The sequence below is a fragment of the Glycine max genome, chromosome 6 (genome assembly GCF_000004515.6).
Source record: "Glycine max cultivar Williams 82 chromosome 6, Glycine_max_v4.0, whole genome shotgun sequence".
Lineage (NCBI taxonomy): Eukaryota > Viridiplantae > Streptophyta > Magnoliopsida > Fabales > Fabaceae > Glycine > Glycine max.
The window spans coordinates 8046650-8067145 of NC_038242.2; the positions used below are offsets into that span (position 1 = coordinate 8046650).

The 20496-nt window shown below is 31.6% G+C and overlaps 2 protein-coding genes across 2 annotated transcripts; both read right to left on the reverse strand.

Moving 5' to 3' along the window:
• Window positions 1-11807: 11807 nt before the first annotated feature.
• On the reverse strand, window positions 11808-14574 carry LOC100305923 (uncharacterized). The gene is given in 4 exon segments (NM_001248068.3): window positions 11808-12728; window positions 13041-13141; window positions 13143-13354; window positions 14194-14574. Coding segments are annotated over 3 exon segments (966 nt in total). The 5' UTR covers window positions 13350-13354; window positions 14194-14574; the 3' UTR covers window positions 11808-12070.
• A 2567-nt stretch (window positions 14575-17141) lies between these two features.
• On the reverse strand, window positions 17142-18449 carry LOC100793070 (protein EXORDIUM-like 2). Its single transcript, XM_003526525.5, has one exon. The coding sequence runs from the start codon at window positions 18398-18400 to the stop codon at window positions 17441-17443; it is 960 nt and encodes a 319-aa protein (XP_003526573.1). The 5' UTR covers window positions 18401-18449; the 3' UTR covers window positions 17142-17440.
• Between the last annotated feature and the right edge of the window lie 2047 nt (window positions 18450-20496).

A 20496-nucleotide genomic window follows, 5' to 3' on the forward strand; every position in this document is an offset into this window, starting at 1 on the left:
CAATGGACAGTTACGGAAATATTTGATCAAAGAAAAAAAATTCATTTTATTTTATTTATGTTAATATTAAAAATGATTTTTTATTTTTATTTTCTAGCAACAGTAAAAAAAACATTTTTTTTGTTTCTATTTTTTATATAAATTTTTGGAAACAAAAAAAAATAGAAAACGTAAACAAACGATCTCTTAATTTATTATTTCTCACTTACATTCAACCATGGTTTAGTCCTAAATTAATTTTTAAGAAAAAAAGACACATTTTTCATTATTATGTGATGGAAAATTAATGATAGAAATGAATACTTAAAAATGTTCAAGAATCACATTGCATATTTTTTAAAATTTAAAGACCAAGGAGTATACATAACCTAAATATTAAGTAGTAAATTAATTATTTTCCTTTTTATTTAAACACTCATATACATATCTCAGAAAAATAAATTATATACATGAATTTATATTAATTTTTTTACTGCTATATTAATATTTTTTAGATGAATATAAAAATACTAAAATAGTGTTAATCATATTTTTTTGGCAAATAATAATTAGTGACTTTAGAGTATTGATTAAAGAATTAAACTGAATTTTTTATTGATATATATAAAATTATATTATTTATGATTTTCTTAAACTCTTTTGTGATCTTCACAAAAAAAAATTTAATTAATGTTCTAAGCCCTATTAATTAGCTCAGTCAATCTAGACCGAGCAGTGCGTAACAATTTTTTTTATATAAATTTATGTATTTTTTTTAAGAAAAAAAGTCATCATGTTTAGAAATGATGACGTTGAATTATTGGTTTAAGTCTATTTTTTTATGTAGTGGTTTAGGTCTAATTTTTAGTTAAAAGTTAATATCTCCATTCTTTCATTTATAAGACTAAAACTAAAACTGATACTAAAAATATTTGTGGTTCGCCTTTCTTCGATTTTTCTTCGAAAAATCACCCAAACTAAATTTAAAAAATATATATGATTTTTGCTTTCATTCGATTTTCATTTAAAATAAAATTCAAATCATGCATGTAGTTGATAATGATTTCTGCATGGTGAAATTTTATCTAAAAGTAGATGGAGACAAGGCAACGAGAAAGAAACCATGATGATCTTTGACTATAAAAATGCTAATTTTCTGTATATTAGGTTGACATAACTCAATTTTTTTAAAACTCAGTGTTAGTTATTTATTTATTATTTTTTGTTAATAAGAGGGATTCAAATTCACCATTTCTTTCGACCATTAAACTAATCTTATAAGTTAGACTTGTTTTTTTATTAACTATGTAACTAGGGAAGGACTCAGGATGGAAAATTAGGATGGATCAATAATGACAAATTTTTTGAAAATTTATTTCTATTTGTCACTCACAACTATCAATAATAAAAATTAAAATAATTAAATTATGTAAACAAATATCTAAATTAATTACATTTTTCACGCCTACAATACAAATTAAAATACTCATTTTATGAGATAAGAAACAAATAAAAGTATCAAAACATGTTTGCTAATATTAAAATGTAAAAAAAAAAAAATATGCATTAATAGTGTAATAGTTTTATATATTCATCTAATCAATAAATCAATGTGTAATAAGTTTGTTGATTTTTATAATAGCAAACTTAAAAGTTATATAAATGATTATTTGTGATTGAATAATAATGTAAAATTATTTAATATTACTAATGTTTGGCCATTAAAATCTTATAATATAGTTGTACAAGTTTATATTGGTCACATAATTGAAAATGATATGTTCTATTAATAAAAGAATTTATTAGACTATCTACATTGGGAGTTGCTTAACAAAAAAATATTATTTTAGTTTATTATATGTGATTTTGATATGCTTAAAATTAAATAGAGTTACTTATATAAACAAATAGTACTCATGAGTTTATTATATATGATTTTGATATGCTTAAAATTAGATAGATCGAGTTATTTATATAAACAACTAATACTCATGATTTTGATATGCTTAAAATTAGATAGATCGAATTACACATAATTTTTTTTAGGAGAGAAAAATTAAATATTTGTAAATTAAACAAGTTGTTAATAAAAATACTCATTGCAAACAAAATTAATTGAGTTATTTAAGATTAAAATGAGATACATTAAGTTGCTTATATCAATATTATTGAATATATTCTACACTTTTACTAATAAAAGAATTTAAAAATTTCAAATGCATTAAAATTAAATTAAATTTCAAAATTTATCCTATATGTTTTTAAAGTTTAACATTCATGGACGGAAAAAAAAAAAAGCCAACCATACCACCTAACAAAACCTTTTAAAGTAGAGCAAAATTTTATCTGATAATTAAAATTAAATTAACAAAATAAAAAACTTTATAATTAAAATATTTATATTAATTATGAAATTTTAAAAAAATGAGGGTGACCATGGCCCTCTTGCCTAATGCATAGGTACGCTCGTGTATGCAACACGTAAACGGACTCTGATACCATGTTAAAGGGATCTTTTGAATGTCTGGTCGAATTTTAACATAGTATCAAAGCAGGTTCTGGCCGGTGGTGTGGATAATGCCGCTAGTCCTCGCTTTGTGGTGACGAGCCCTGGCTCGAGGGAGCGTGTTGCGAGTCCCACATCAGGTGGTTAACAAGCATGATAAGTGCTTATGTAACTGGGTAGACCATCCCCTTATGAATCGGTTTTTAAGGAGACCTTTCGGATGTCTGACTAAACTTTAACATGGTATCAGAGCAGGTTCTGCCCGGTGGTGTGGATAGTGCCGCTAGCCTTCGCTTTTTTATGTCGAGCCCTGACTCGAGGTGGTAAGTGCTTATATAGATGGGTTCACATCGGGTGGATGTCTGGTCGAACTTTAACAAGAAGTATGTTAATAAGTTTTTCTCTTTAGGCTCAAATATAAACAAAAAAAAATTGTTTAGTATGTTAGACTTAAAAATATAAATAAATTTAATTAATTTATTTTATTCAATGATATAATTTTTAAAATATATTTTATTTAATTGTATTTTTTTAGAGTTTTTTTTATTCATGATATCAAAATTTAATAAAGAATATTTTGAGAATAATTTTATTTTTGTATTTGAGATTTGTAAAATTAAATAATGTTAACTAATTTTTTTAATTAGTGTAAAACTAATTATTTTATTTATATTTAAGTTGAGAGGAAGAAAAAGTACATCCAAAGTATAACTTGTTAAGTCTCACTCTAAAACACATGCATGCGGGTGCTTGTTTATTAGCAAATCAGTAGGATACTTGCTGATGTACACTACTTAATTAATCGGGAATATTTTATCAAGTTATAAACTTTGATTCTCTAAAAATAAGGTGTAAGTTGCTAATATATTGCTAAAAAAGAAATAGGTGTACATTAACAAATACACACATAACATTTTACTGTAGAATTTTTGTATGTTTTATTATTTTCTTAATTTTTATTGTTGTTTTCTTAATTTAATTGGATGTAATTTTGATTGTTTGAATTAAATACAACTAACCCAATTCTTTATGGATTTGTCTTCTCTGTTGTTCCTTTCCCAACTGTACTTGTGTTGTCCTTTTGAAAATCGTTTTTTATAATTTTTAAAATTAAAACACAATCCTTCAACTTGATTTAATCTTAACCATTGAGGATATGTATCTCATCTGTTTTTTTTACATCTCTGCTGTTGAATCTGTAACTTGCATTCTTTCAATAATAAGCAAAAGAAAAATCCCAAATCAAAGACTATATTTAAAATTTATCTAAACAAGGTTTAGAATGACAGTGAAAAAACAATAATCCCAAAGCAAAAGAAATGACAAAAACGTTATCCAAATGTAAAACAATAATCCCAAAATCTACATTTTTAGAATTAGAATGACACTTAAAAAATAAGGTTTTGAAAAGAACCTACAAAGCCACTCATTGAGAGAATTACCTTGTGTGGACAAAGATAAAAAGTTTTAGTAAGTTTTCCTTTGATTTGAATTGAATCCACCCTTGCATAAACACTTCATTTAGCTTGTGGAAGAAGACGCTTGCTTTGATGGACCTGGTAGGTTCTCCCACGCTTGCTTTGATGGACCTTGCATAAACAATGGCTTTGTAGGTTCTCCCACTGTTTCAAAGAATCTGCTTTGATGCTTTGATTTAGGCGGGAAGCCAGATCCAGGCGGGAATAACTATCTGTGAAGAGAGAAGGGGATTTCGGACTATCGTGCAAGTTATAGATTCAACGGCTGAGATGTAAAGAAAACAGATGAGATACATATCCTCAACGGTTGCGATTAAATCAAGTTGGAAGATTGTGATTTAATTTTAAAAATTATAAAAATGGTTTTCGAAAGAACAGTACAGAGACCGTTGGAAGAGGGATAAGAAATCAAATCCGTTCTCTATGTAACAAAAAATAAAAATCCTGGGGCCAGGCCCCTCCCTGTTACAAAATAATAATAAATTCCAGTAACTCTTCAGTAAACTTCATCTTCGGCTTTCTTATGTCATCCTAGCTTACTTTAGGGAGATTTTTTTTTATGACTACTTTAGGGAGAATTAGATTAAAGGAGACTACATTTCATTAATTCGTGAGATTATTTTCATTAGGAGGTAGTAAATCATCGACTATTCTAGGATAAAATGAATTAAGTTTTTTTATTTTATTTTGTAAATTAAAATACAAGCTGATTCTCGCTTCCTACTCTTTTCGAAGTCAGGTAAGTGAATTTATCGGTGGATTTTTTTCTAATAAATTTATCACCCGAATATAACGTTTTCACTAGATTCTTTGTTTTATTATACAACGCATACTGCTCAACTTTAATAGATTCTTTGTTTTTTTTTATCAGCTAGATTCTTTGGACAAAACCGTCTTTGTACCAGAATACAAAATTACCATTTCGTCATTTTGCATACCTCATCAAAGCCGGTTCTTCACAAACGTGTTGTTATGTTTCATTTTATTACAAAAATGTCACCCTGAACCTTTTTAAGACAGTTCTCTAAAACCGATTTAGAATCAACATCCAAAATTATAACTATTTTAGTAGTGCCAGTAGTAATAAGATCATCATAACGTTAGACATCATAATGCATGTCTAAACTTTCCCATCTTCAGTACACATTTTTTTTATTCTTGAAACCGGATAACAAATTGTGTTTCCCCTGGAGTCTTTATATTGATGTTCAGTGGTATATATATATTGATCATTGCAAATTGGTATTGCAATGCCTATGTATGATGGGCCTCATAGTCACACGTCCCAGAATTGATTTTACCTCCCATCAAATGTAATTTTTTTTTATAAAGATACAAATTAAAATTTGGTTATTGTTAAATAAAATTGATTGTAACTCTAAATCATGGTTTAACTATTGTGTTTGGTTTTGCATTCATTACACACATTTATATACATTATCTCGTGTCAAATGTCTCAAAAGACAAATAAGCCACTTCATCTTGCTTCAAAGTGACGTACATCCAATCTTTTACAGCACATAACCAAGCAGTTCAACACACAGTAAAGTAATAAAAAATATCTTTAACACTAACTAGAAAAATTTACACTTAAGTTTTACGACAAACTTGTTTTCATGAATAAGCATACGAAAATTAATCATTTACTTTTTCAAAATCAGTTTTATAAACTTAATGTCATTGAGAATTAATTTCACAAATGATGACTCAAAAACACAATTGAGTATATGTGAGTGAATTGAGCGTATATGGAAGTGGGACCACTGCTTATATCATCATGAAGCATTATGTAGCACCTCACACACTGACTCTGGAAAAAGTTGTATATTCCTACCGATCTAATCTGTGATCAAGGAACAGGCACCAGATATGTGAAACTGAGGACTCTGCATTTGGTGGTCCTCAACCCTGCCTTCACTTTTGAACAATGAGGACAAACAAAACGTCCTCCTTGTGATTCACATTCAGGGAAACTCAGAAATCGAATTTACTAAAGCTGTTAGACATAATAAAAAATAATGATAACAAGGACAAGTTATAATCACCACCATTTTCACCTCAATTTTGCACCCAAATCACAACCTATGTTAGTTAACTCTAATTATTAAATCTTGATGTTCCTAAGCACGTGCTGCACCAACTTTAATGGCATTATCTGAAGTCTCCAAAATAATGGTCGGACACAAGTTTCAAAAGATGGATTGAAATCACAATACTCTGCAAGATCCAAAAACATTATCACATGTAATCATGTGACTACTACCTACGGTATAGCATAGAAGTTAAACTTAGGGAGAATATACTTAAGTTTAATTATGTTTATGTGGATGGTAAACAAATATAAAAATGTAACAACAAATTAATTAATAATATGAAGTAGTATGATCAAAGATCCATCAGAGACATTCCTGGAATCATCACACAACATGAATAGTGCATGAATCATAAACAGATATTCACTGTCCCCCTTATTACACTCGATTTCCGTGAGAAATTGAGAACATAAGAAACGTTTTTTTTAACTCTTAGCAATCATTTGATTCCTAACACATTTGCTAATTGATTTGAAATCATTTCAGTCACGAATCACACACACTTAAGGAAGGTCTCTAGTAAGATTTTGATTTTGCTGAGTGTTCGACTGGGTGGTGTATTTTCCTATAATTATCTGTTATTATTCTCATGTGAAAAGTGAACAAAAAATCTAAATTGTAAACAATATGAGAATGTGTATTCGGTGCGTAATGAGTTCCTATTGTATGGGTCCAGATAATAAAGTACGGGACTGATCCACATGTTGTTCACCACTTACCAAACCCCAGTAAGAAAATCATCTTTTTTCACTGCAATGTTATCCTCTATCATTTGAATTTTGAAGGTTAAAAAAGGTAACCAAACAAACAGTCACGGCAACACTCTTTGATATACAATGGAAGTACCTTCCTGCATGTTTCCCTTACCTTCTTGGTGATCACTAATCTCTATTCTAATTTATTTGATTTTTTCATAACCCGAGAGAACGAAGGTGTATTAATGGCGTGGAGATATGTTATGAGTAATCCTCTGCAAGGATAGATATATATTAGACATAATTAATAAAAAAATTAAGTAAAATTAAACTAGTTTGACAAAAAATCAGTTATTATTTTAATATATTTTAATTTTTATTAATTGTATATGTAAATGCTGTACTCACCTCTTAATTATCTCATGCTGCTAAGGAGAAAGTTGACAACGAAATAAAAACACAGTTTAGTTTAGTTGGGCATCGTTTTTTTGTGTGGATATTTTGCGGATAGAGATGTAGGTAATAAAGGAAACACGCGTCCCATATGGAGCAGTAAATGCGAGGAGATAAACAAGACAATGTTGTGAGGCCTATGTCTATGTTAATCTTTCTAACTCGAGAAGAAAACAGTGAGAAGTGAGAAAATTGCTATAGTGACTCTTAATTATCCTTATTGAGAGGAGAATTTTAATTTTTATCTTTTTAGGGGATATCTTTTCTTTTTATTAATAAAGCGAATAAGTTCTGCATTCTAAAATTCCCGCCTATTTTGCATGTCATTGTCCCGCTAATTTTGCATGTATATGTTCACGTACATTAAGTCTTTATTTAACGTGGGAAGATATTGTCAGATTTTTTTTCACATTAATTACTATACTCTTTGAATCATCCACCTACCTATTATCAAAAGAATTTTTCCCCATTAATAACGAAACTGTTTCAATTCTCCAATAATAACGGTGCACGCGCTTTGCACTTTAATGCTGGTTATGATATCAAAATTTAAAGTCTTAATAAACGTGCTAAACCAACCAAAACTGGTACATTATCCCTCTGTATGGAATACCGGGATGTCCAATTAATCTTTTAATGTCGGGAGTTTACAAATTATAATCACAGTCGTAAGACTCATTAAATCCCACCATTAATATTTTATTATTGGGAGTTTACAAATGATAAACACAAATGAAAAGCTCATTAGCTCCCACAATTATATAAAGAACCAACTTCCTTTTTATATCACATTCATCTTGCCTTTGGTTAAAAGACAAATAAATTCATACGTAGTTCCTTGCTCATTACAATGGCGAATTGAATCGGGTTACACAATAGAACAATTAATCCCAGCCAATGGATCAAATATAGTGGGTAAGCTTTTGACATTCAAATTAAAGAAGAATGGTTCTGTGTCCCGAAAAAAAACTGTAGAATTGTTCTTAAACTATTGATTTGCCTTTATAAAGATGAGTTTCGTTGTGTTGCGAAAAGATGTACTATGTAGTCTTTTTTCTTATTATTGATATAGATTCTTTTTTCTTCAATATTCTTATTCATTATCGTATTTTTACTATTTTTTTTCTTCTTCCTTTGAAACATTTGTCATCCTAACTTAATTTACACAATAAAAAATGTACTGTTGTAGGTTAATTGCAACAAAGGATAAAACAAGCAAAACAATTTTGACAGTGGAAAAGCTTCAAAGGAGAGAGTTGTTGCATCAGTTTTTTTAAGCTTCTTATTCTGGCACAAATGTACTGTTTTATGTCAAGCTTCTTATTTTATCACTCTATTTTTATGAAATTATCTGCAAGTGATGTTTCTGCATCAGTTTTGTTATGAAATACTATGTTATCTTTGTTTTTTTTTTTATGTGATCTTTTGAAAATACAAATATCATCTAAGCTTACTAATATATGTTTTCTGCTTTGAATGCAAACAACGTTTGCATTCCCTATTTTGTCAAATAGCTTTACCCTCAAAATTAAACAACGATGTTTCATTTTGTCGATGAGAAGGATAGAAAATGTCAAAATGGTCTTACAATTTGAAGTGGGAGAATACCACGCCACTATGCGAACTTACCAGAGGATGAGAAAAATGTTGCAAATTTCAAGGAGAAGTTTAAGGAAAGAACTTATTTAAGAAAATGTTCCCAAATTTCAATCGAAGGTCTTTTAAAAAATTAGCCTATTATATATTTTCTGCATGTTTAGTTTATGATCATGTATCATGTATCATCTATCATTTCTATTTATTATTATCAGTATGGTTAATATACAAGATAAGCCTTGTTTTTAAATTTAATTATTAATTAAATCTAGCAACTATCGATCTGAACAATCCAATGGTCTATATCATTTTTATGCAGGTGTTCTGATAATTGCTCAGTTTTACCAACTACAAACAAAACATGAAGCTTGGTTACATTATATAGTAGACAACAAGTTTGAAATGAGCAGTAAGCTCAATTTGATGAAACTATTATGCTTCTGTTTTTACTGCACTTTGGATTTAAAGCACTTTTGTTTATCCAAATTAAATACTCTACGCTATCGAGTATGAACCTTAAATTTTACCCGAACAAGTTGTTGAACTTATTTTTCCTTTTTCTTTTCTAACATAACGTTTCTGCACAAAGGTATACTGCAACTTCAATTCTAAATATGTTTATCATATCCTTCTTCTTTTCTCAAAAAATTGGGCAAAAGTTTCTGCACCTTGGTCAATTATATGTTCCTACCAAAGTCCGGTTTGAAGATCTTGAGGGTACTCAATTAGGATTCAGGAGGCTAGAAAAATATGACAACAATGTGGAATGTATTAATGAAATCAGAAATGTCAAAGAAATTTTCTGCCTTACAAAGGAGAAGGAATTTTCAAGATGAATGTGAATTTTAGGTCTTCTATTTGTCTAAAAATTGCTACAAAATATGATTTCGTTATCTTATAAATGTAACACAGAAATTATCCTAGAGTCCTCTATGTTAGAGTAAGTATCATCGGTGGTCACTGGTCAGTAGTTAAAAACAATTTACAGGACATGTGTTTCTCCTTACATTTATATATTGGGTTTTTTTTTTACTGAATTGTCGTTGAGCAAAAACCCCACAATAAAAGATATATTAAGACCCTGCTGAGTTAAACATAGAGGTTACATCATGCAATAAAGAAGCATGAGTAAGACACAAATCATATCATCCTTTAAAATGTTGAAAATATATATACCTATAAATAAAATCATCAAACCAACTATGTTGTAGAAAATAATATTTCTAATTGTCTTTCTATTGGATTTCACTTAATAGACTCATTATGTTAAATAATTAGTTATTACAAAACAAATGTTAAAAAGAATAACCTGTGCTTCGCACGGGAAAACCGACTAATATAATTTAATATTGTGGCAAATTTACTGTGCAGGGGTTTTTTTATAAACAATTTACGTAATGGGGTCTCATTTATAACAAATTACGGAGGGGGTCGGTTTATTAAGTGGGTGCCGCCATTAACACTGGCGGAAAGCTTGAACCGCCAGTGCCAATGGCGGGATAGGCTGACTAGGAGAAAGGGAGAGAGGGGTACCGCCAATAGCATTTGCGGGATAGGGGGAGGGGTACCGCCAACAGCATTTGCTGACTAGGCTGACTAGGAGAAAGGGAGAGAGGGGTACCGCCAATAGCTTTACCCTCTCTCCCCCTATCACGCTCCCCCTCTCTCCCCCTATTCCGCAACACCCACTTGCGGTACCCCCTCCCCCTATCCCACAGAAGCTGTTGGCGGTACCCCTCTCTCCCTCTCTCCTAGTCAGTCTATTCCACCATTGGCACTGGCGGTTCAAGCTTCCCGCCAGTGTCAATGGCGGCACCCACGTAAGATACCGACCCCCTCCGTAATTTGTTATAAATGAGACCTCATTGCGTAAATTGTTTATAAAAGAATCCCTGCACAGTAAATTTGCCTTAATACTGTACTATTCAACCAGAGAAGTGAGAACTAAACATTTGTTAATCATAGTGTGTTTGCAAACATGATTTTTCACGTTTAATTAAAAGCGAAATTAGTTTCAACTTTTATGTTGGATGACCCTGAATATAATGATTTCCATTTAGTGTGTATTTGATTTGATTTTAAAGAATTGATTCTTGAGTTTATAATTGATTTTAAATATATTTTTATATATTTGATTTTATCTTATAAAAGATTTTAAAATTAATTATAAATTTAAAATTGATTTTAAAATAACTGAGTTAGATAAAAAAAATTAAAATTAAAATTTATTCCTAACTTGATTTTATAAAATAAATATTTCAACATAAATCTCATCACTTTCAAATCAATTTAAACCAAAATTAATTCGCAAAATCAATTTCATTTAAAATTGATTACCTCATCTAAACACATCCAAACTCGCACGCACTTAGTGTAACCCATAATCGATTTTGGGACAAAAAACTACGGTGACCGTGAATTTTGATAAGCAACTATAGTGTGACCACGATTTTTTTCTACCATTTCTCCACCTTAAACACGCACTTAATGAACACGTGAATACATGAATTTGATTGGTACCTGAGACAGGTGTTGACTCATACAGAGGCAACAAGAAAGTCCACGGGAAAGAATGCTGCTTTATTAGCTCCATGAAGTGAAGTCATCAAAATCGCGGATCACAAACAAAAAAAAAGTGTTCACGGGTCCTCTTTGAAGATTGTTGGCAAACAGATAATTAAGATGATCTCAGAAATTATCAAGTGCTCTCAAATCCAAAAAGTTGTATACTTTAGGTTATCATAAAAAACATTTTTTACCTGAATTATAAGATTAAGAAAATTACAGCCCACATAAAGTGTTACCTGTTTTTATATGGAATAAGGGTAAGATTTCTCATGGAGAGCCTAAGAATCTCTCGTGGATGACGGACCCTATATGGAATAATGCTTGCTTACATTTTCAACAGTTAATTTATTACAACAATAAAAATCCGAATCCAATTTGACAACCTCATCAAACAGATATTTTTTCAAGAAGGTACAACATCGTAATAAGCCAGATGTTCCAATTACAACATGTAGACCTCTAACATGTGAGAAACAAGGGAGCTTCTCTTTCCCTTCCTTTTCCTACTTAAGTAAGAAATCTAAGGTAGGTCAATAACAATCTCACTCGATTATGCATATGCTAGGCAGAGCAAGCCAAACATTACTTGAAGGAAAAAAAAAACACATCATTCAAAGAGCACATAAAAGAAAAGTAGAAGCATTAGTTACAAGAGTAGAAAAGCATACAATTGATCACAAGTAATGCAGCAGCTATAGCTTCTTATGGAGATGGAGGCCAATACATTCCTGCATCTTCTATCCCTTCATAAAACCCGAACTGAAGCTCATCTAGCCTCGCTTCATCATCCCACATTCCATCGTAACTATCACTATCATCAACATAGTATTCTCCCATGCCACCAGCCACAAAGTCCCAGGCCAAGTACTCTGATGAATCAGACACATCTGAGAAATCATCCCAGCCATCACTCTCATAAGTGTCAAGAACCAAAGGCCCCAAAACCTTCAGTTTTGGAAATTTCTGCTTTAAAAACATGTGGTCAAGTGTCACACCCCAACACCCCCTTTGATCCAAAAATTCAAGCTTAGGGCAGTTTGCAAGTATTTGAAGGACACCCGAAGTGCTGATAAGATGATAAGCCATTTCAAGATGCTTGAGCTTAGGCATTGTGGAGGCAATTGCATATGCTTCATCGTCTTGATGCGGCTTCTCCGCAGTATCCAATGGGTGCATGTTTCGACACAACCCTTCTAGAAGCTTGCAGTTCTTGCCAATCATCTCAAGCGCATAGGGACCAATTTTAATACAGTAGCTCACATCCAAGAAAGAAATCATAGAAAGCCTCCCAGCAATCTGTTCCACAATGGAATCATTCATACTGCTCCTTGGCAGTCGCAATGTATGGAGGGAACAGGCACTTGCAAAAGAGTAGAAGGATTTTGTATAAGAAAAGATGGCTAATAGGATCCAGCTAACAAGTAACACCACCTTCATTAATTTAATTTTCTTCCAGCCCAAGAGATATACAATGTCCTAGGATATCAACTTAACTAAATGAGTACTATTTAATGTGAAATAACAGCATTAAAACTATACTAAAATGAGTCAAATTTACAGCCTAATGCTACACTTGTCAGCACTTAGCACAATAATCAGAAAACACTTATCCACAAGATTTACCCTAAAGTCTAAACTGCATGTTATAATTAAAATTGTGCACTTCGCTTACTTTTCAGCAATGAAAGTGAAGATGCTCTCAGTTTGGAGGCCAGAAACACTGAGTTTGCGGAGGGATCCAGAACTTCTTGTGATAAGCATCTCGAGCAGCCGAATCGAGTTGGTCGGGCTGGCATCGGTTGCTCCAATCCTTGATGTCTATCTCTTGCCAGCAGTAAGGTCCAGTTACTGCATTAGCCCATGATTTGCACACCCTGGGGATCACTGTTACCCTCTCCTGAAGAGAAAGATTGGTGAAGATTACCCCGAGCGCATCAGGAATCAATTCAGCCCAACTTCGAAATTCACATGCTTCCTCCATCCAATCTATAAAATAACAATTTTGAACAGAGATGCATATAATAATTAAAAGCATTAAATACAGAGATGCATATAATAATTAAAAGCATTAACAAAAAAAAATGGAACTCTTCACAGAAAAAACAAAGATGAAAAAGCATATTCCAGACTCAGTGATTCACACCCACATACACCAAAATATCTGTCACAAGCATGTGAATGAATAGTTCAAATTGAAATATTCTCTGAATAACCAGTAAAAAAGGAAGCATCTTTCGGAAAGGGTTGGAGAGATCGAAAACTGGAAGATAAGGGGAATTTTGAGGGCACAAAATTAAACTTGCTAAATTGAAGATAATTGAAAAAATCTCAACTTTACATGTTCATCTCACAGACATCCCCAACAACATGAAGCAGAGAAAATATAAAGGCAAGAAAATTCCCTCCCGACAAAAAATAAAAATGTGAATTTTTTGCCTAACAGAACAGAAATTGAAGTACATTTTTTTTTTTTTTTTGCTTTTCCAAAGCAAAGCCACTGCAAGCTTGGGAGAATGCTAAGAATCACGCATAGTCCAAGCAATCAACAGAGAGTCAGATATCCTTGCTGAGAAAACTCCAAGGAAAAAGAGGGAAAACAAAAAGGAAAAAAAAAGAGAAGAAATTTAGTTTTGAAGATGCCAAATCTTGATTAAATAAAAAATCCACAAATTGATTTCTTTTTCTTTTTTTTTTTGGAAAGTGTAGGGAGGATTCTGATTTCTTAGTTTCTTGAGTAAATAAACAAAAGGGTAGGTGGGTAAGAGAGAGAAACAGAAAATGAAAAAAGAGTGGCATGCAACAAAAAGGTATGAGATTTAGAGTACCCAGAGGGAAATCTTGTGTTGGTTGGTTGGAGGAGGTGAATTATGGAAGCAGTTGGCGTCTAATCCGGCACATGCGCCGGGAAAGAGAGAGAGAGCGAAGGGGAAAGCTACAAAACAAGACACGTCTTCCCACCTACCTACCCTCTCCGATTCAATGCAACCACCAAGCTGCAACAAGAACAAGAGTAAAGACACGGTGTAGAATAGCAAGCAAAGAAAAAGAAAGGTACAAAGTGTAGTGTGTAGCGTTTAGAGTAGAGAGAGACTGAAAAGGGCCAAAGTACTTCTGTTTCTGGATGGATGGGATGAAGTTGCAAACCGATGGATGGATGGATGGAGTCCTTTCAAGCCAAAAGAAAGGACCAGTGTTTGCGTATGGATACGAAAAAGAGAGCACAAGCAAATATAAAATATCAATGTTTTCTTACTGCAATACTCAAACTGTCAATTTTGTCTTCGCCTAGAAGAAAGATTTTTAAACAGCAAGTAAAGAAACACATTAAATTGTCATTAAAAGGTCAATTTTGGCAAGAAAACATGACACACATTTAATGCCTTGTCATCGCCACGGTACTACCACCCACTAATTGAATTCACTTCTTCCCTTCTTAATCTTGTGTTTGTATGAGTGTTAAGTAAAAATTAATTTTGATGATAATTTATGTTTGAATAATTTTGGTTAAAATTAGTTTTCAATCAAATTTTAGTATAATTTTTTTTATTCAATGCATAAATCATTTAAAATTATTTTAATTTAAAATTAATTATGAATTTTTTGTAACTAAAACCAAACATGTACTTATACTATTAAAAATTGTATTTTTAATACTATAATAAATGTTAAAATATATTTTTTATTATATTCATAATGTGCAATGACTAACACCCTAAATATAGGGAGGAAAAGAGAGAGGAAATACAAGTGGGTTTGGGGAAAGGGATTGACCGACACGAGTCGGTAACGACTAAAGAGGTTGACTGGAAGTGGTGTTGTGTGTGAGTGAAAGAAACTCTAATCTAAAAAAAGACTATACTGTGAGCTAGGGGTGAAGAAGATTCAAGTTGACTAGAGGACCAATTGTTGAATTTAAAAACAACAATTTTCGATGGGACTCCTTGTGGGTTCTCAATTCTGAGTAAGCTACATTACAGGTGTACGATCTTAAATGCCTGAGTTAAACCATTTCAGGGTTTTCAGATACTATTCATTATTAAACTAAAATATTTGACTGCTCTAAAAAATTTGGTGGTCAAATGTTTTTTCACACCATATTTATTTCTAGAATAAATCTTATTTTATTTTATTTTATATTTATCACACAAAATATATTTTCTTAAAAGAAATAGCTTCTTTATATTTTATAAATATACTTAAAATTAAATTTTAAGTTGAATTTTTTTTAAAGTTCAAAATATAAAATGTTGTGTGTATTTATGAAAAGTATTGTTTCATTTAAATTGAAAAGACATCTAGAAAAAAAAAAGTGATTCTCTGTAGAAAACCATAACAGTGTTTTTTTCCATTGAAATAAAAAAACAATATCAAAAAATTTATAAAACTCACCCATCATGTTTAATTAACTCAACTAAATCCCCTTAATCAATGGGATTGGTTTTAGAGGAATGAAACTGAAAAAGGGTTGAAAGTTGTACGTATATGCAAGATGACTGAAAGTTTAGAATTTTATGTGGAACCCACTGTGCCTAACTTCCATTTATTTTTTGAGATAAACATGAGTGAAAGTCGCATGTGAATGGAGACAGGGGCGAACGTATGTTATCGGGGAAGGGAACCTTGGCCCCTTCCGATTTTATTTTATTTTTCATTTTAAAAAATAGATTATTATTTACTTATTATAAAAATTTAATTTTTATTAAAAAAAAGTCCATTTATAGCAATCAAAGAAAGACAGTATTAAAATATTTATAATATTCATATAGCATGCTCAAACTAAATAACTTAATTTTCTTTGATGATAAAAAAAAATCTAATTTAAAACTGAATATTGTATTATTATTAAATTTTTCTTGAACACTTAATTTTTATCTCTTAACTTATTTTTAGATTATAAAATTAATAATATTATTATTTTTTAAAGAAATTTTAACTCAATATTATATTTTATCAAATTTCAAGTTATTATATAATCAGTTTTTATCTTATAACTTTTTAAATTATAAAATTACTAGAAATTTTACCATTTCATGCGTAAAAGTGTCCACTTAAGATGACATCGTTAAAATGGTTAATGTACTTAGGAGAACAAATAAAAATACCTGGTATATTGCTTAAAAAATTAGCTAGTAAATAGCTTAAAAAGGAAAGAAGGGTTAGAATAAGAAGTAACATAATAGCTTTCACTAATTTAGACGTGTCTTTACTCTTAAAACTGTTATTTTAGTAAAAAAAATTGCCATTGTCCTTATAAAAACATTATTAAAAAAGTTATCCAAAAATTCCATGTTTCAGTTTATATTCTCACTAGACCATATACGTGTGTTTTAACTTTGACGTTTTTAAAGGTTATTGACTTCTTTTTTTTTGGTTAATTTTTAGGTCATTGCTTCAAAACACGAATAAAGCCCCACGGATGACCGGAGGTTTATACAACAGGCCCAAAATAAAACGATACAGGAGGGTTTGAAGAAGCAGTGAGCTGGACACAAAAAATAAAACTAGAAATAAGTTGTTGACGAAACAAATGATGACCTGTTGAAAAAATAAAGGGCAGGTAATCAAAATGTTTAAACAACCTTAATTATTTTACAGTCCAATTACCATACCTCATTTTATCCCTGTTTTCAGTTTCATTTTTATCCATTGCTATATTTTTCTTTCTTTCTATTTTTCCCCCATGGATGTGAAATAAACATTTCCCTTTGAAGAAGGCTTCCTAAATAATATTTTTCCCCTCTTTCAGAATATGGCAAGATTTACATGCATTGCATGAATGCAAGAAAAAGACACAAAATTGCTATCAAAATTGAATTAGTATTACAGAATACAGACATCTCACCAAACAAAAAGCACCTCAAGCATCTTGATTATGCAACAAGACATTGCCTTATCAAAGAGAGAAAAACACAACTAATGTGGATCCTAAATCAATTGTAATTTTTATTTATCTTGTAAACATGATAATAACAATACTAAATATTGAATATGTAGAATAAATCAATATCCTCTTCAAAAAGCCAAGAAACATTTCTTTTTGGTCACGCTCAGAGAGAGATAAATATCAAACTATCAAACGAGCGTTTTGCATGTAGATGTGACGGGGTCCCACATCGCCGGTAAGAGAAACTTGCGACCGTGCACATCCAACGCGTTGTAGCTAGCTCCCGTTACGTTATCCACCAAAACGTTACCCGTGTAGCCCGGATACGCACCTTTTCCGAATATCCCGGCACACGCCGACACCGCCTCCAACGGCGCCGTCGCCGACCCTTGGTAGTACCCGTTCCCGAACGGGTTCGTTACCGCGCCGGCGAGAACGGTGGCCAAACTTATCACCATTCCGTCCACGCCGACATCGCCGTTCGGCGGAACGAGCGGCGGAGTCTGAGGGCCGTACACCTGCTGGTGGAACGGCCACGCGCACTCCCCGGGGCACTGCGTGGCCGGGTTACCCACCCACGCAAACGCAAACCTCTTCTTTTGAACCCTACCCGACCCGTGGGTCCCACATCGACTCATGCAGAATCCATCCACAGCCACGTCAGCAGAGGTTAGCAGAACGTGCATAGATTCATTGTGAGTCGATATGGGAATTGTTGTTGTTGTTAGTGAATTTTTGGAAGCGAGTGCGAGGAGGTCGCTTGTTTTAAGTGATTTACCGAGTGAGTAGGTGTTGTCGAGGGTTTGATTCCCTACGGTGAGGGTGCAGGGGCCTCCTCTGTACCTGGCGGTGATTCGCCACCACAAAAAAGGTGATGGGTGGTGACGAGAATGAGGAATGGAACCGAGGGATTGGATGAAATCAACGATGATGGAACGGTGAGTGGGGGTGAAGTTACCGTACCAGTGGATGTGAACGGTGACGTTTCCCTTAAGGAGTGGACCTTTGTGGTAGTTTAGGACAACCGGGTCTGGCTGAACCAAAGACAACATCTGATGGAAGGGCTTGGCTTCCCAAATGTTTGGAACATGGGATTGGACCAGTACTACAAGGGAGGCCACAACAAGTGCCAACCTTAAAATAATCATTGTTAGTCTGAGGAGTGGGAGGGTTAGATCAAGTTGAGCTTCCAACTTGAATGGGGTATTTATATGACATCATGGACTGGTTTGAGAATTGAAAGGAGGAACCTACCAGCTTGCACGCCAGAATCTTATCCACTAATGGATACAGATATAACCATCCTTAATAAGCTTCCATATTTATTTTTCTGAATTCGTGAAAATAAAAATTATCAAAACGCCAAACAATTTACTTTCTTTCAAATTAAACTTATAATCTTTTACCAACACTTATAATCACATAGTTAAAAATAAAAACATAAATTTACTGTTTAATCATAAATTGAATTTCATTCATGCTGTACAGTTCGATGACATTTGAGATTTTAATGAAAAAGTAATAAATTTATTAAGATGAAAAAGTAACTTAGAAATCCCTAAGTATACTTGTCACTTATTAACTTAGAAATGCCTAGGTTTACTATTCACTTATTTAACTTAGAAATGCCTAATTATACGTGTGTGTTTTCTAGCTAGATATTAAGATTGCTTTTCGGTGGTTGGAATACTTACAGATCAATTCAAAATGGAAGAGGTGTCAATAAACTGACAGAAGTCTAGGTTCTAACATCTATGGCTTGTGCACACTGTATGACTCGAACCTTGACATTGACATTCATATATCTTTAAAATAAGTATAAGTTTTTTTTTTATTTTCTTTCATCATAGTATTACTAATATCTCTTCTAGCTTTTTTTGCCCTCTTTCTTTCATTCTCTTCCTTTGACCACCTAGGTCTAAAAATGGGATATCCACTGCACCTTAATGAAAAAGTGTATTATTAAAAATATCTTAATTGATATGAAATTGTTTAAATTCATCCTATATATTAAACAAACAACTATAGTTTCATAGTAGTATTATTTTAATTTAAAATATATTGTTAACTTTAGAATATTTTGATCTAAGGAAAAAAGATATTTTAGAATCTTGTATTAGTGTTACCGCGTGAAGTACCCAACTATTCGGTCTCAGGAAGTACATTTGCATCAATTAAGCGGAAACCAGGCAAACCAAATAAAATTTGGTGACAGAAAAGAATAGCCCCACGCTGAAACTGGCAACGCGGATCAATAAAAATCAGCACTAAATAGCCTTAATCGCTACTTTTAAAATTGTTAGCATTTCAACTTCATGAAAAGTCACTTTTTATGAGAGTCATACACAGGCTTGTTAGAATTAATATTGAGAGACATGTGAATTTATATAGAGATTAATAAATAAATAAATAATAATTAATGATCAAATTATAATTGGATTAAACAAGTTAATAGAAATAATTATTATTTGATGAGAATAGTGGTTATAAAAGGGTGATATCCACTAATCTAAAATAAGGTCTTTTTCTTGACAAAAAAAAAGTCTTTTTTTTTAACTCAGATGATCACAAACATAAAAAGATAAAAAGAATAGTCAAAGAAATAAAATTTTATTTCTCTCATCTTTTAAGAAATCAAAGTATACCAGAAAAAAATCTTAATATGAAAAAAGATATAGATTGTTTATTTATTATTTGTATGAATCATATATTTGAAAATCCTAAAATTGTTAATCTAAGAAACTCTTAAGACTTACATGTGATATTAGAGCTTTTGATTATTAAATTATGATTTTTCAAAAATGATTTATTTTTTTCCATGCATTTACTTTCAATTATATGTTTCCATAATATAATTTTCACATTAATTATGTTGTATCAAATAAATATTATACCAAACTTCAATGGCATTGGCCTCGACAAAAGATTTGAACCTTTGTAAAGGTTTCAACGTGTGACGTGTTCAATGTATTCAATTGCTCAACATACGTATGTAAAGATCGGTCTAATTCATAGTTTCCAAAATTTTCTTATTCATGAAAAGCAAAGTCCTCCCGGCATGTACGTTAATTGAAAGGAATTATTTGGAATTGGTATTCCAAGTTAGTTTTTGCTATTTCCGATCCCACTTGCTCAATTTTCTTTAATATTATTATCAAACATAATTAAAGAATTGAAAGTTTATATCCTACAATTAAATTAACATAAATATTTTAAAATTGTCAGTAGCGATAAATATGTATAT